The sequence below is a fragment of the Phoca vitulina genome, unplaced genomic scaffold (assembly GCF_004348235.1).
Source record: "Phoca vitulina isolate PV1807 unplaced genomic scaffold, GSC_HSeal_1.0 scaffold1, whole genome shotgun sequence".
NCBI classification, from domain to species: domain Eukaryota; kingdom Metazoa; phylum Chordata; class Mammalia; order Carnivora; family Phocidae; genus Phoca; species Phoca vitulina.
This window is the reverse complement of record NW_022589704.1, coordinates 6853550-6869164: the sequence shown is the minus strand read 5'-3', so window position 1 is coordinate 6869164 and position 15615 is coordinate 6853550. Positions and strand designations below refer to the sequence as shown.

The window sequence follows — 15615 nt, the reverse complement described above, 5'->3', positions numbered from 1 at the left end:
AGGCATGACTGACTGACTGAACTCAATCACCAGCTCCTCTTCCCTCCACGGGTCAGGAGCTGGGGCTAAAAACACCAATGCTCTATTCATGTGGTTGTTTCCTCTAGTGACCAGCCCTCACTCTGAAGATATCTAGGCCCCACCAAGAGTCATTCCATTAACATGAACTCAGGTTGAAAGGGGTTCATTATGAACAACAAAAGACATGCCTATCACTCATGCAATTTCAAGGACCTCTATTCCAAGAACCAAGTATATACTTTTTTCTTTCTTTTTTTTTTTTTAAAGATTTACTTATTTGAGAGAGAGAGAGAGACTGAAAGAGTACACACGAGCTGGGTTCAGAGGGGCAAAGGGAGACGGAGAGAAAGAATCACAAGCAGACTCCCTCCCTGCTGAGCACAGAGCCCGACGCAGGGCTCAGTCTCACGACCCACGACATCATGACCTGAGCTGAAATCATGAGTCGGACACTTAACCAACTTAGCCACCCCAAGCGCCCCAAGTATATACTTTTTAATTATACCACAAAGATAAATTTCAGCAGGCAGCTAGAAAGAAAGAGCTACCTACCTTCTCAGTACAAACCCGACCTAGAAAAAATCCACCCCACAACAAAGGACAATGAGGAACTGGCTTGCTTTGACCTCGATACTGGATAAAGGTAGAAAAACATTTCTAATACTTTGTCATCACAAGTAGGTCCCCATGTGGGTTCCTGGTCCAAATTTACATTAGCTGCACGGCTCTAAAACTAGTAAGTCAAGACCTGATTTTAAAGTAGGGTTGGAAGTGACCCCAGGCACGTGATAGAGGTAAACACTTTTTTCGGAGGAAGGCACTTTCAACTCAGTCCTCAAGTTACTCCAGTAAATCACATTCTTAAAAAACCAACCCAACAAGGCTATAGTCTAAAATAACAAGATCATAAGAAAGTAGAATCAGCAGATATCCAGGGGCACCTGGGTGGCTCAGTCGTTAAGCATCTGCCTTCGGCTCAGGTCATGATCCCAGGGTCCTGGGATCAAACCCCACATTGGGCTCCCTGCTCAGCGGGAAGCCTGCTTCTCTCTCTCTTCCTCTGCCTCTCCCTGCTCACGCTCTCTTTCTCTGTGTCTCAGAGGAATAAATAAAATCTTAAAAAAAAGAATCAGCAGATATCCAAATCAGACCTACAAAGGCTTCAGATACTGTAATTATCAGACCAATAAAATAGCATGTTTAATATGTTTAAGACGTGATTAAGGAAAGAGATTTAAAAACGGCAGAAGGGGAGAGGCAGGCCAGCACTGCCCCCTATCTGACCGGCACAGGTGACAAACAGGCCCAGTCCTCCTCCACTTCGCCAGTGTCCAACCCTGGCCTTGCTGGGACAGTAGGAACTGCTTCGGGGCTGCCTACTGGGAGCTGTTGTGAAGCCTTCTCTGACCCACTTCCTCAAATGTGCAAGATAATGTCACTCAACCATCGATGAAGCAAAAGGTCTCTAAAGAAGCAGAAAGCAAAGATGAGGCTCCTTTTCACAGCCAGATCTAGAGTCACATTTTGAATAGTTAATGGCCTCCATACTAGAAGAAAGGGATCATCTTCTAGACAAAGAGAGACAGAAATGTTGCCTTTATTATTTTTATTGTCTTTTAAAATAAATTTTACCCCCAACACGGGGCTCAAACTTACGACCCTGAGATCAAGAGTCGCACATTCTATCAACTGAGCCGGCCAGGAGCCTCTGAAATGTTGCCTTAAAAGCAGGGAAAATTATGTCCGATTGGTCATGTAAGTTATTTCTTTGCAGACAGTACCTACTGAAGAACTCCACGAATGCAGGGAACAGCTCCTTGAAAGGGAAGAAGAAATTGCCAAACTATAAGAAGAAAGAACAATACCAGGCTATGATTAGAACATATGGAATCCTATGTCTCTGGGCGCAAGAAATCTCTCAGAATAATGGTAATAAAAAGACAGGCAGGGTCCAGCAGGTATATGTACTGAAGTTGAAATTCTTAAAGCACTACTCATTATTTGAACACCATAGAGCTCTGGATGAAAAAGTAGTGATTCTGGAAGAACAGAATAAGGAAAAAATTTAACAAACAGGATGCTTCACAGAAGGCATGGATAAGGAGAAATACTAAGCACAAATGGAAAGCGATCTTCCGATTGTTCTTCAAGCCTGGAGGAAGACCTTGCTAATGTAACAAAGCTTCAGGAACAGAGAAGCAGTGCGGAGAGCAAAACCAAACGACAGAGTACCTGTGTGCCCTCTTGAGTCACACAGCAGACCCAGGAGAAAAGCCCGACGATGACAGAAAAGAGCGAAGCGATTCTGAGGAAGTGAACATGTAAGCGTGGAGCTGTCCAAGGAAGCACAACCCAGAACGAAGACACGGAAGAGAGAATCACCGCTCGAGACACGTGACCTGACCGCTGTACGAGGCTATCTCTGTGTGTGACCTCAATGATGAACTGGAAAATGAAACTGCAAATAAGTATCTGATGGGTCAAAGACTGACGCTAAACCTCAGCACCTCTAAAAGTGCCGGCAATCAGACAGTGGCTGAACAAAAGCTGGAGCGGCGCTGAGGAGAGCGGAGGCGCACGCCCTGAGCTGGAAGCTGAACCAGGCCGGAAAGTGGGAGCCCTTTCTCAGACTGAAGAGACAGGGCAACACTGGAAAAAAAGGTTACACAGATGAAGGCATCCCTGGAAAAAAGAAGCCAAGACTACAGTGGGCAAGGCGAAGAAATGAACCACATAATAAATATTTATTAGACCTGTTCACAAGCTTATATCGGCATCTGAGAAAAATCTTCAACATCATTTTTTAGGGAAAGTGAAATGAAGCTCAAATAATTGTCTGAGAAGGCGGGGGGAGAAGCCTGCTCTAGAGAACCCGAACTCTCTACTACAGGACCCCGGAAATAAGAAAGCAGCGAAGACAGGCAGCATGATAGGAATCAGCTCCATCTAAGCACAGAAACCTTGAGGGCCAAATGAGACCAGATGAGGGTAGGAGACCTTCCCCTGGTCTGAATGGGAATGTGTCCCACAAACCAGCGTCTTGGCAAACGTGGCACAAGCATTTGGGAGTGATGCTTGTACGGCGTTCTCGGCTGAACGAAATGGAAGGTAAAGGACTGGGAAGGGTGAAACAAAACAGTCTTTCTCCAAAGATGTCTGCAACGTAAGAGGGTTTAGCAAGACGGCTGATTTGTAAAATCAATAAACTAACGGTAACTGCTTTTCATACACTAGCCACAAATAGTCCAAAAAATATAAAGTTGAGACACAGCCCCACAGAACATCTCCCTGGTAAATACCAAACAAAAAGTTTGACTTTTTAAATATCCATATACTTTTTAATACCAAAGTACAATGGACGGAGCATGAGAAATGCAGACGGATGTTCTGAAAAGCAAACAATGCCAACAAAGAGAACATGCATCTAGAACACTGTTGTCACCCAGAGAAGCTGTGTTACTGTATGTGGTGCAACTACTGTTAACAAGAGCCCTGAGAGTCGGGAAGACGTCATAAGCATTCTACATCCTCCCACCATGGTTTGTAACTTACAGACGGAAATTTCACTGTGTTTTAGGTACATGTTAGAAAACTGGTTGAGAGTTTGGGGTTGGTGTGTAACACACTTTGATTCTTCCCATTGCAAATAATTGGAACTAGACGTCCAGGTAGCGCTTTCCCTCAGAACATCTGCAAATTCTTAAGAAAATTACAAAGCTTTTTCAATAAGAAGCTCTAAAATATGAAAAGATTTATCTGACTTATAGATGTAGGTTCAAAATTCTACTTCTGAGAATGGGTGTTGTGTGTGTGTGGACACTGACAAGCTGATTCTAGAAACGGTCACAGAAGAATAAAAGGCCAAGACACTCCTGAAGAATAACACCACATAGGGAGACTTGCCCTACCAGATATCATGACTGCTATAATGCTACAGAAATTAACAATGTGGTATTGGCCTAGGAATAGAAAAAAGGAACAATGAAACAGAATAGAGGGGCCCCAAAGGACTCATACATAAATAAACAATTGATATAACAGAACTGGCACTGTGGATTGGTGGGGAAAGAATGGATTATTCAATAAATGGTAATGGGCAACCGGGTTAAAAAAAAAAAAAAAATCACACCCCATTCATAGGAAACCATTACAGAAAGACTGAGAAGTTTAAAATGTAAAAGGCAAAACTATAAAACTTTTAGAAGACAGTACAGGAGGAAAATCTTCATCATCTTTGGCTGGTGCCACAGAAGACAAAGAGAAGCTGAGGAACAGTTATTGATTACAGGAGATCTAAGAGATATGCTAACCAAATATAATGCAGGACCCTGCACTTGACACTAGAGTGGGGAAGAAAATGCTGTAAAGGATCTGATGAGACAACTGGTGGAGTCGGAGTATAAACTCTTATTAGAGAGTAGTATCATTTCAACGCGGAAGTTTCCGATTTTGATCTACGCTTACGTAAGGGAACACCCTTATTCTCAGGAGATAAACACGGAAGTATTTAGGGGTAGAGGGATCTGATGTTTTCAGCTTAATTTCAGATGGTTCAGTACTCATAAGATAATGTTAACTGTGTGTGTGTGTTTGCACAAACTTGGCAAATTGTTAACAACTGAAGGACGCAGGTGAAGAGTATCTATAGAAGGTGTTCCTACGATGCTGGTTATTTTTCTGTAAGTATGAAACTATTTAGAAATAAAAATTTAAAACTTATAACTGTATTGACTTTCCATGCCTATAAAAATTTCTGAGGGTAAATACACATAATATATGGCAAAAGATGATCCTCACCAAAATAAGACTAGAACTAATTTCTATGCTTACCTGAGATTGCCAGTTTCCCAGATGATCGACATCTTTAATATACACATGGTAATGTCCTCCATAGCAACCACCTTTATGTATAATAACTGAGAAAAGGTCATATACATACTCCAAGTCATCCGAGTCACTCTATGAAAAAAAGAGCATAAACAGTGAGAGTTTATGTAAAATGGGAAGATACATGACCAAAGAGAAGAAAGAATTTCAACTATTAAAATAAGAAACCTGTTTATTATTGTTATTTAGGGGTAAATTAAGATAAATTTGAGTAACTGGCTTTAAATTTAAAAATTTTTAATTCTTAGATTGAAAACTATCATTCATCTAATGCCAATCACACAACAACCAAGCAAATTCTGCCTCTTAAATATGAAAACACACAAAATGTTATTTTTATGTACTTTGGCTAAGATCGTGTACACCAAAGTGCTAATAAAACACACTCCCCAATGCGTCTGCGATAGTTTTAGCAAGAGAAAACCATCTTTGTATTATACCTACTATGCTGCTTTAGAAATGGGTTCTTTAGCTGTTGAATTTGTCCTATACTCCAACATGGGCCTCAGAGTCAGAGCCACATCCACTCTCACCCCCCTGACACTGCGCTCCGCAGCACAGGAATTAAGCAATTATGAATACTAGCTGTTTGTTTAGAGGCAGTTTAGTGGGATGAACAGGTTCTTTCTTCTATGATCAATCTTTTCTATAATTAACGTGCTCTATAATTATGACTGACCCAACTGATGAACACGTATACCGGCATTAAAAAAAAAATCTACTTTAGGTTAAGAGATACTTTGCATGTGAACATGCTACTTGAAGGGTGCCAATTATCAAAGAAACTTATTTCCCTGAAACATTGTACTTTTATTTTTTTGTACTTTTAAAGTAAGTAGTATTTTTAAAATGTCTGGTTCAGGCAAAAGAGAGATGAACAAAGATGCAAAGTGACAATTTTTTTCATGAATACAGAAATCAAAAAGTAAAATTATGGTCAATTTCTTAGCTAGTGCTCAATGGTTCACCTATTTCAATTTTGTAATTTCAAAGTACATTAAGATAATGTGACAAACTACTTCTTTTTATTTTTTTTAAAGATTTTATTTATTTATTTGACAGAGAGAGAGACAGCGAGAGAGGGAACACAAGCAGGGGGAGAGGGAGAAGCAGGCTTCCCGCAGAGCAGGGAGCCCGATGTGGGGCTCGATCCCAGGACCCTGGGATCATGACCTGAGCTGAAGGCAGACGCTTAACGACTGAGCCACCCAGGCGCCCCAAAACTACTTTTTTTTTTTAAAAAGCTAAAATTTTTCCATATGAGATGATACATGTTAACTAAATCTAGTGTGGTCACTTTACAATATATGTAAATCAAACCATCATCCCGTACATCTTAAATGTACAGTGATGTCTGTCAATTATTTCTCAACAAAACTGGAAAATTATAAAAGAATTAACTCAGTTATCCTGAAAAAAAATTATTGTTGTTGTTGTTTTTAAGTAGGCTTCACGCCCAGCATGGAGCCCAATGCAAGGGCTCACAACCCTGAGATCAAGACCTGAGCTGAGATCAAGAGTTGGATGCTTAATCAACTGAGCCACCCAGGCGCCCCCAAAAACTGTTTTATTCAGGCAGTAAATGGGGGAGGGCATATTAACTTACTCTGGAAAAACTGTTCATTCTTTATGTGCCAATCAAACAAAACCCAAAAAGCTCAGCTACCAGGCTTGAAGTAGAAGGCGGCCCATCCGAACGGAAGAATAAAGAAAATATAATTTTTATACAAAGAAACTCAATAGCTACTTAATAAATGTTCTTTCTGGTCTTGATAAACATACAAGTAATGATTTGTAGTAAGAAATGCAGGAGTCTCATGACTCTGATCTTGGCATGTACAGCGATTGTATAGAAAATATTTTAAAATGGCTTATGAAGGACATTGCATAATTAATTTGTTTTCAAAACTTTCCTTCCTGTATCTCAAAGATTATAAATTCTAGCAAAGTTCCAATCACCTATTCACTTTCTAGATGTATAATTCATTATTGCATCTCATGTAAACTAAATCCAAATAATAAGGTACTAATTAATGGTCATTTCTCCTAATGTTGGGTCATTTCTAATTTTGTTCTTAAGTTTTCTTTTCAAAGATTTTTCAAGGAGAGTTTAATAAAAAGAACTGAGAACAAATCTGTACTTTGGAAATTCAAAAGGACTGTAATAAACCGGCAGTTCTCAGCTGGGACTGATTTTATCCACGCTCTCCCCCAGGAGACACGGACACTTGGTAAGGTCTGGACATTTTTGTCACTACTGGGGGTGGGGTGGGAGGGTGGGATGCTATTGTCATCTAGCGGGCAGAGGCCAGGGATGCAGCTTACAACCCTACAATGCATGGGATACAGCACCCACAACAAAGAATTACCCAACTCAAAATATTAACTGTGCCAGGTTGAAAGATTCTGTAATAAGCCAACCGAAAATGAGGCCAATAAAAGACTCTATCTTGAGAGGAGAAAGGAAAGAATTTCACAATAAAATAATTCAAACCTGTTCACAAAAAGGCTTGAGATTGATCCGGAGAGGGAACGTGTAACAGCTAGTTTCCTTGTATCGTTCACGCTTCACAAAATCAAAATTAAATCTTAATAATGAAACAGTAAGAAAGGGAGGCAGCTTACGTAATTTGGCCGACTGTTGAAAGAAAAATTTTTACAGTTGTTTTAAAAGCAGAGTTATAGAAAAGAATACATAATGTTTCTTAAGATATGAAAAAACAACCTGTGATGCAGTTTTAAGAGAAACGTACCCTTCAATCACATAAATTCATCATCTTGGATTCAAGTCAGCTCTTGATATGAATTCATCTCTTTTATGGGACTAAAAGTGATATTGCTCATTTATGTTAACAACTAAAAATTTACAACCCAAGTTCATGTTTTTAGTGTTGATATCCTATAATCGAAGCTATCCGACAAGCGTGTTGTAACTGGTGCTCCCCCTTCTAACACTGCTCCTTCCCTGTGTGAGTCCTGGCCTCCTTGGGGCCTCCACTTGGCCTAGCACGCACACGGTCCTTTTATTTACTGAAGGACTGGAGCTCTTCACCTGGGACCTATGGACCTATTTCAGTGGATCTGAACCCTTGAAATTACATGGTCTGCGTACTTGTATTTTTATGGGGAGAAGATCCACAGTTTTCATTAGACTTTCAAAAGGCTCTCACACCCCAAATGTTAAGACCCATTGATTGGGGTTTTATAATGACTGTCCTTAAAAGCAGGTAAAAAGGTTTTTTTTATTTCCTTGCTTTAAAACAAAATGCTAGATGATGCTGTGTTTTATTTAAAAGTCATCAGCTTCCCAACCCCTTAACACTGATGGTATGTTGGGTACAGAGTGGCAAAAAAATCCTTTCCATCTATAAAATTGTCCTTAATTATAATATTATCCTTACATATAAATATCTAACATTCCTAAAAAGAAATTTAAAACAATTCCACAAATTGGGGGTTAAAAGAAAGTTAAGTGAAAAAACAGCAATGTAACACGGCAGATTCTCCAACATGTTAAAAAAATATATATATCTAAAAAACCCAAGTATCTCATCTATACTACAGCTGAGAAAAGTCTGCTCAGAGTAAGAAAACCTACATTAATTTAGGTAGCACAACAAATGGAAATTTAGGATGCAATTTTAAAAGTATTGAGATGAAAAAATTTCCACTGAAAAAGAACTAAACCAGTAACATAAAAAGTACATGCCAAGAACTGCTTTCGTTGAGCTAAAGGTTCTTGTTTTACTAATGTGCAAATAAGTTCAACCAAAATTAAGAATGTATTTAAGTATCCTTCCAAGACTTTTCATCTTCTGAATTTTATATTTATTAGATTGCAGTTTTAACACCAAAGGTGAAATGCAAAATCGATAAGCGTAAGATAAACCTATTTGCGTGTCACAAAAAGGCAAAGGTTGGATGGAAATACACATTAAACAGTGTAAAATTACCCTGGTTCCCAATCCTATTGTGAAAGCTACAGGCATGGAGTTTTTTTTAACATTCTCACCTACAACCTCCAGGATCTAAATCGATATGGTATGTTCTATGAATCAGTCCTCATTCTGTTTGTTGGAAAATTCAGTAACTGTCAGCTCTAGGAACGGTGCTCTCTGTTACAGGTAACTACAAAGACCCATCTTTTGTGGGAGCTCTACAAGCCGGTGCCCACTAGCCACCGACTGGAGAGCCCATCACATCATCCAGCAGCATGGAATAGTTAAGTTACTAAGGCTTGTCTTCCTCTCATCCCTGAGTAAGAAACCCACAGGTACCCTATCAGGCCCTTTAATCGGCAAGATGAGAATCCCCACTGGGGGAGGCAGAAGCGGCGTATTAGACTTGCTAGTCAGGGAGGGTGTACCTATCAATATTGTAAAGTAACTCCATGTGCAGAAAACGAAGCTGTTTTCGCAGTACTAAGCAAAGAAAGGAAAGCTCAATGAGCTTCTTGGCAGAAATAAAAATCCATTGCCTTCTTCCTTATGTTAGTTTGCAAAAAGCAAACCAAGTTGCAAACCAACTTTTTTGCAAACCAAGTTTGCAAAACCAAGTTTGCAAACAACTTGGTTACTTGTTCCTAGAGCAAAACAGGGGAGTTTATTTTTTAAAAAAGGCACATTTAAGAAACACTGAAGTACACATAAATTTTTCCTGGGACAGGAAGAAGTTGAGAGACCTGTTGGGTTGAAAGTTTAAAAAAATTCTTGATTGCAAAAAATTAAAATACAGATATATGTAGAAAGTTAACTGTCTTTCCAATCCTTAGCTGCAATTAAGAGGTTCATGTGTATCTTCCAGACTTTCTTATACAAGCGGACTTCACTTGGCAAACCTTCATGCTACCAAGTACTGAGTGGGCCCCTGGGAGAAGGCAGGTATCTGTCTTACCTTTGCAGCTTTAACCAGCCTGTCACAAGTCCCACAGTGGTATAAGTTGTCACAGTCAAACATTTCCTCTTCTACATACATGGTCCAGAGGGCATCTTCCAAACCTGACACATTTTTGACTGCTACTGTTAGATCTAAGAAGTCTTCCTGAAATACACGAGTATAATATTGAAAAAACAATTCCACAGTGGTTCACGAACACATCACCAACTCCCACATATACTGGGAATAACAGATAATTTTTCCTTAAAACACCGTATGTGTGAAGGTATAGACCTCCCAATCAGATATTGTGAAATTGATCACACAAAATTACCCTAAAACAAATTATAATTTGGCTTAAGAATACATCAGGATTTTCTTAAGTTCGTTGTAGCTATAATCAAACCTATTTTAGCAGGAACTAAAACAAACCACCGAACACACATCTGAACTGGTAAGTGTGTGGTGCTTATCAGTTCTGTCTTAGTCATGGGCAGGGCTGGAGTCTCTAGTGTAAACCCCACTTCCTCCTCTTCTTCTGCTAGGGCTGGCTTAAGATATACTAAGGAAGTTGTAAGAAAAAAATTGTTTTGAGCCAGGATTAAAAGGTATTTTTATGAAAATTAAGAGGAGAGCATTTTGCAAACAGGAGTCTATCGACTCTAACTACATTTGAATTATAATTTACTTATAGTAATAAACACTTAAAATCTGACAAGTTTAAACCATTCAGTTTTGTGTGTGTGTGCACTAGCATTACTCTAAAGGGTTATTACACGGACTGTAAAATAATGAGTTCTAACTAGTTCGTGGTGGAAATCTAAATACAAGCAACACATACAATTTATAACATGTATGTATGAAAAGTTAAAGTTGATAATTATGTGCCTTCATATACATTTCTTGAAATTTCTTTGTGAATTATTACAGTATAGTTAAGTCAATCATATGGTAATCCAAAGACGCACAACATCTTAATATTTCCAAACTAGGCTGACCAAACTCTCTAGTAGCACAGGCAAAAGGACCAAAAAGTATTTTTTATTCCCAAGTCTTTATAAAAAGCAGAAAAAGAATATATATATATCTATGTATCCAAAAAAGCAATTAATGCAAAATTTAGAAAATGGCATTTAATTTTTTACCCATAGTCAATCACAGCAATTTTCTATAACTCTTGCGATAACAAAAGGAGATTTTCATTAAGGGACAACTGTTCAGTGATGCAATCATGTGCTGTACAAGATTTATAGAGCAAGCGGAGATTATTCTATTTCATGAGTAAATTTCCGATTTCTAATTTCCAATGAGATTAAATGGACAACATAAGCTCACACACGTACAAATGAACTTTCTGAAGGACATTAATAAACGAAATCCAGTATTTAATTATAGATGTTTATCAATGTAAACATTCCTTAGTATTCTCTATTTTTATTACTTCTTTAATTAACTTTTGTTACAATACTCCCACCCACCATGATACTGGCTTTTCTCATGAGGGCACAGACCTCTACCTATAAACATCCCCCAAATTTATTTTCTGAATATCAGAGAACTGAATAAAAGATTAAAGCTATGCTTTAAGACATTTGCTTCTTTCAGTTTATATGAAGAAATCTGGATTATAAATTTAGGATTGAAGTGTAGTTAGAGTAAAAGAAAAAAAACCTGATAAGGTTATTTCTAGTAATAAACACTTTGCTCCTCACATGGTATTACAGATCACAGATTTAATTATGTGCGTTATAACTTACGATATAACTTATTACTACAACACACTTGCATATTCACCTGCTTTTCACTGACATTCTTACACTCTTTACAAACAACCTGGTTAACAACGGTTCCATGATACAGACGATTGATGAGGTCATGGCCGGAGGTCCCGACTAAAGAAGTTTCCAAAGCACTAAAGAGAATTCGATTCAGTTCCTGCACATCATGTTGCCTCATTTCCTATAAAACAGGTAACTTTTAAATGTAATTTTGTGCTTCAGATTTTTAAAAACAGATTTTTAAAATGGTATTAGTTAAAAAACACAAGATTTATCTAGAAATCCAAAGGTAAGCCTTGATCAAATATTAAGGATGACTAAGCTAAACAAACCGAGATCAGGTTAAGAGATCACCACTGCTTTTAGTTTCACTCCAAAATGAAATATGAACAGGTGGTGTTCAGTGTGTACATTAACTCAACTCACTTGCAACAGGAAAGTGCTTTTATTCGTGTGGGAAACCAGACACATGGCCACACCACAGAAGCAGAGGAGGGAAGAACACAACAGGCACAGAGCAGTCTCTCAGAGCTGGCAACATCTCACTTACATCAGGGGATCTGAATTATCAGCATTTGAAATGAACCAGAATTTACTCCTTACAGATATAAACCAAGTAACACAGAGATGAGAAAAATTCTGATGGCACTCGCTTCACTCCACCACGAATCATGCGACTGTGTGAGAACACACTGAATGCCTTAAGAACGACTGATAAACTAGAGCCAAGGGGGACACCAACACTCAGAAGTGGAGCAGAGGAGGAAGAGCAGTCGGGGGTTGGGGGGGGACTGGGAGATGAGGTCACGAACAAGTGCTGACTTGTACCCTGAAGAGTGAATCTCATGGCATGTGAATTGTATCTCAACAGAGAGGCCATTTTTAAAACAAAGAAGGAACAAGTGGGAGCTGGTGCTTTGATGGGGTGGGGGGTGGGGAGGGGTGGTGAGTGCCCCTGCGAGCCCGCTGAGAGCACAGAAGTCTCTCCTAGAACTTGGCACATGGATGTCATGAGTGACTTTGACAAGAAAGGCAGAAAGGAGGTACATGAACAAATGAAAGGTGCAGAAGTAGAGACCATGAGGGAAGACAATTTTAAAGAAAAGTGTCATGTGAAAAGAAGCTGATAAAGTGGATGAAAGCTGGAGCAAGAAGTGGGCCTCAGGATCTTTTTTCTTGTTTTTCAACATACAAGACACTAAATTTCTCCTGTATCACTGCCTCTGAAGGGAACCTGTTCAAGTTTTCAAGCTCTGTTTCTGAACAATTCTAAGTTTGGCAAAGGTGTCTCTGAGTCCCTCTCTACCAATCCTAGCAGGTTTCCTGAGAGATTTTATTTAGAGATTAATAAATAAGGTTTTCACTGCTTTAAGAGTATGAAATCAGCAACTCAGTGGAAGCTCATGATCAAAAACGAAAATCCACCAGCTGATGACGAGATTAAAAAAAAATGTGGCCTATCCCTCCAGCAGGATGTTACTTGGCAATAAAAAGGGATGGAGTGCTGATTCATACTATAACATGCTTGAATCTTGAAAACATGATTTTAAGTGAAAGAAGCTAGTTTAAAAAGATCTCATATCGTATAATTCTATTTCTATTTCTGTGAAACTCACAAAAAAGGAAAATCTGGGAAGGTAGAAAGGTGGTGACTGGTTGCCAGGGTCTGGGGGGGGAGAGTGACTGCTAATGGGTATGGGGTTTCTTTCTGGGGTGATGAAAATGTTCTAAATTGACTGTTATGATGGTTGTACAACTCTGTGAATATACTGAACAAATGCTGACTTGTACCCTGAAGAGTGAATCTTATGGCATGTAAATTGTATCTCAACAGAGAGGCTATTTTTAAAACAAGGAAGGAACAAGGAATTAACCCTAAGCACCTGCCCTACACCAGAAATTTAACTGTGTGATACCCCATTTTCTTCAAAGCTTAAGCCCTACCTCTTCAACCTCACAGCCTTGTCTGGTTTAGGAGTGTTCCTCATTAGAAGACCACACTGTAAAGTTTACTTTGAAAGCAATAAAACATTATTCTGGTCATTGCCTCTTTAAATTCTGTGATAGTCTCCCACACCTCTCTCTTTCAAGAATACATGTAGTCCATAAAAAAAATCGCAGCTCATCAATATTGACAACAAGCACCTTTACTCACTGTTGACATGTTCAGTATTTGCATATAGTGAAGTACTCTTTAGAAACTCCAACAGAAAATCAGAGAACGTCCACACACAGGAGGATACAGGAAGAAAATGAAGAGAGTCTGGAGAAAAGCAGGACAGGGAAAATGCAAAGACCTGCCAAGAATGTTTTTACCCTTTTGCTTGAAGCGAGTGTTCCAATGAGAATACCCAGACCCAAACACAAAAGCACGTCATAAAGGCAGAGAGAATTATTGCCAGTCAGCTTTTTGAGCTGATTAGCAGTTTGTTATATAAATGGTAATTTGCATGTAGTAGATGTTGTATCCCAACTAGACTATATAAAGGGTAGAAATTGTAAAAACCAGTTCTTCTACTTCTCCCTCTATCTACAACCCTCTCTCCCATGCCAAATCATACCCATTCATAAAATCCTGCACAGGGCAAGTGTCTAGAAATATACCTCTGGCTTGTAGTTATTGAACATGAGAAGTAAATATTTAAACTATTTCTTCAGACCCTAAGACAAAATTAATGGAAGTTAGATAATGTTATTAAACCAGTGTTTACTCTTTATTGCTGGTAACTTTGTTCCTTGGAGAAGCTGATCTTCGTACCTCATTGCTGGTCCACCCGAAGCTGTCAGTGAGGTCTGCTGTGGATGCTGCATCCTGGTCTAAGAGCAGAAGCTGGGCAAACAACCGTTGTAACTGTAAAGGTATGATCCGAACCTGATCGAGAAGCAGATGCATTTCTAAATGAAATCTGTTCACATCAGTTGGGGTGTTTTAAAAGAACTGCCAACTAGTTTTCTCCTCTTTCCTAGTTCATTCAGTTCAATCTGGAGGAAGTTTAAAACTACTACACAGGATGAAGTAAGATTCACTTTTCTTCTAAAATTCTAATTCAATCCAAAAAGTTTTAGCTATCTGGAGTTTTCTACCTTGACACAGTACAGATCAATACGAACACCCCCGTAGGCCCTAAGAAACCACCCGACTGATTCAGTCTCTGCTAGTTCACTCCTTCTCTGAAACCTCTCAGAGACACACTCCCTGTGAGGAAAATTCCAGTCACGACTCTCACTTGCTGTGGAGTCTGGAAACCTCAGAGAGCTGGATGCACCTGCCTCACGGTCTTCCTGCTTTATCTGGTGTGGAGAGGGTTAGGGCAGGCAGAGAAGGGTGCTCAGAGCCTTGTGGGCAGACACTTTCATATATAAAGCAAGAATAAGACTTTAGACACTTCTATGGCAATTTGACATTAGAGTATGATCTGCAAGAGATTGGGAAGAAAAGGAAATACACAAAAATTGGCTCTCTGCAGCACAGGTGGTTTGAGAAGAGCTGGGCCAGATTACAGAAGACTTTTTTTAGAAGATTTTATTTATTTATTTGACACAGAGAGAGAGATCACAGGTAGGCAGACAGGCAGGCAGGCAGAGGGAGAAGCAGGCTCCCCACTGAGCAGGGAGCCCGATGCGGGGCTCGATCCCAGAACCCTGGGATCATGACCTGAGCAGAAGGCAGACGCTTAACCGACTGAGCCACCCACCCACCCCACAGAAGACTCCTATTAAGAAATGGCAGATTTTAGCCTGAAAGCAATAAACTTCTGAATGGTATTTAAAGCCAGGAAGAAGATTAGATATGTACTTATAATAAACCAATTCCTCACTCAGCTTATTTCCAGAATATCAAACTGAAAGAACACCAGTCTCTACTTTTAGTTGTTGTTACAAATCTGTGCATTAAGTAGATTTCCTGGTAGGCTAGTGTGTGTCAGCTGCAAATACCTTCTTGACCAAGCTAGGTCTATAAAGCAGTACCAGCACTATATTTGAAGTAATTCTTTTTTGAAAAGAAGATTCCATATTATGCAGCCATCAAAAGGAATGAGATCTTGCCATTTGC

General features: G+C 39.3%; 1 protein-coding gene across 16 annotated transcripts in view; it reads right to left on the bottom strand.

Annotated features, from left to right (window-relative positions):
• USP40 (ubiquitin specific peptidase 40) overlaps positions 1-15615 on the bottom strand; it is a 77691-nt gene that overhangs the window by 57628 nt on the left and 4448 nt on the right. For 11 of the 16 annotated variants that reach the window (XR_004298306.1, XM_032395365.1, XM_032395476.1 and 8 more), the window contains 5 exons: positions 14320-14433; positions 11578-11742; positions 9802-9948; positions 7403-7546; positions 4852-4980 (listed from right to left, as the gene is read on the bottom strand). Coding sequence is in view for 15 of the 16 variants with exons in the window: in XM_032395365.1 (XP_032251256.1) it covers positions 4852-4980; positions 7403-7546; positions 9802-9948; positions 11578-11742; positions 14320-14433 (699 nt within the window). In the remaining variant the exon portion in view is untranslated. Of the gene's footprint in view, positions 1-4851; positions 4981-7402; positions 7547-9801; positions 9949-11577; positions 11743-13716; positions 14434-15615 lie in introns of all 16 variants that reach the window. The other 5 variants (XM_032396290.1, XM_032396371.1, XM_032395867.1 and 2 more) reach the window with 5 other exon arrangements.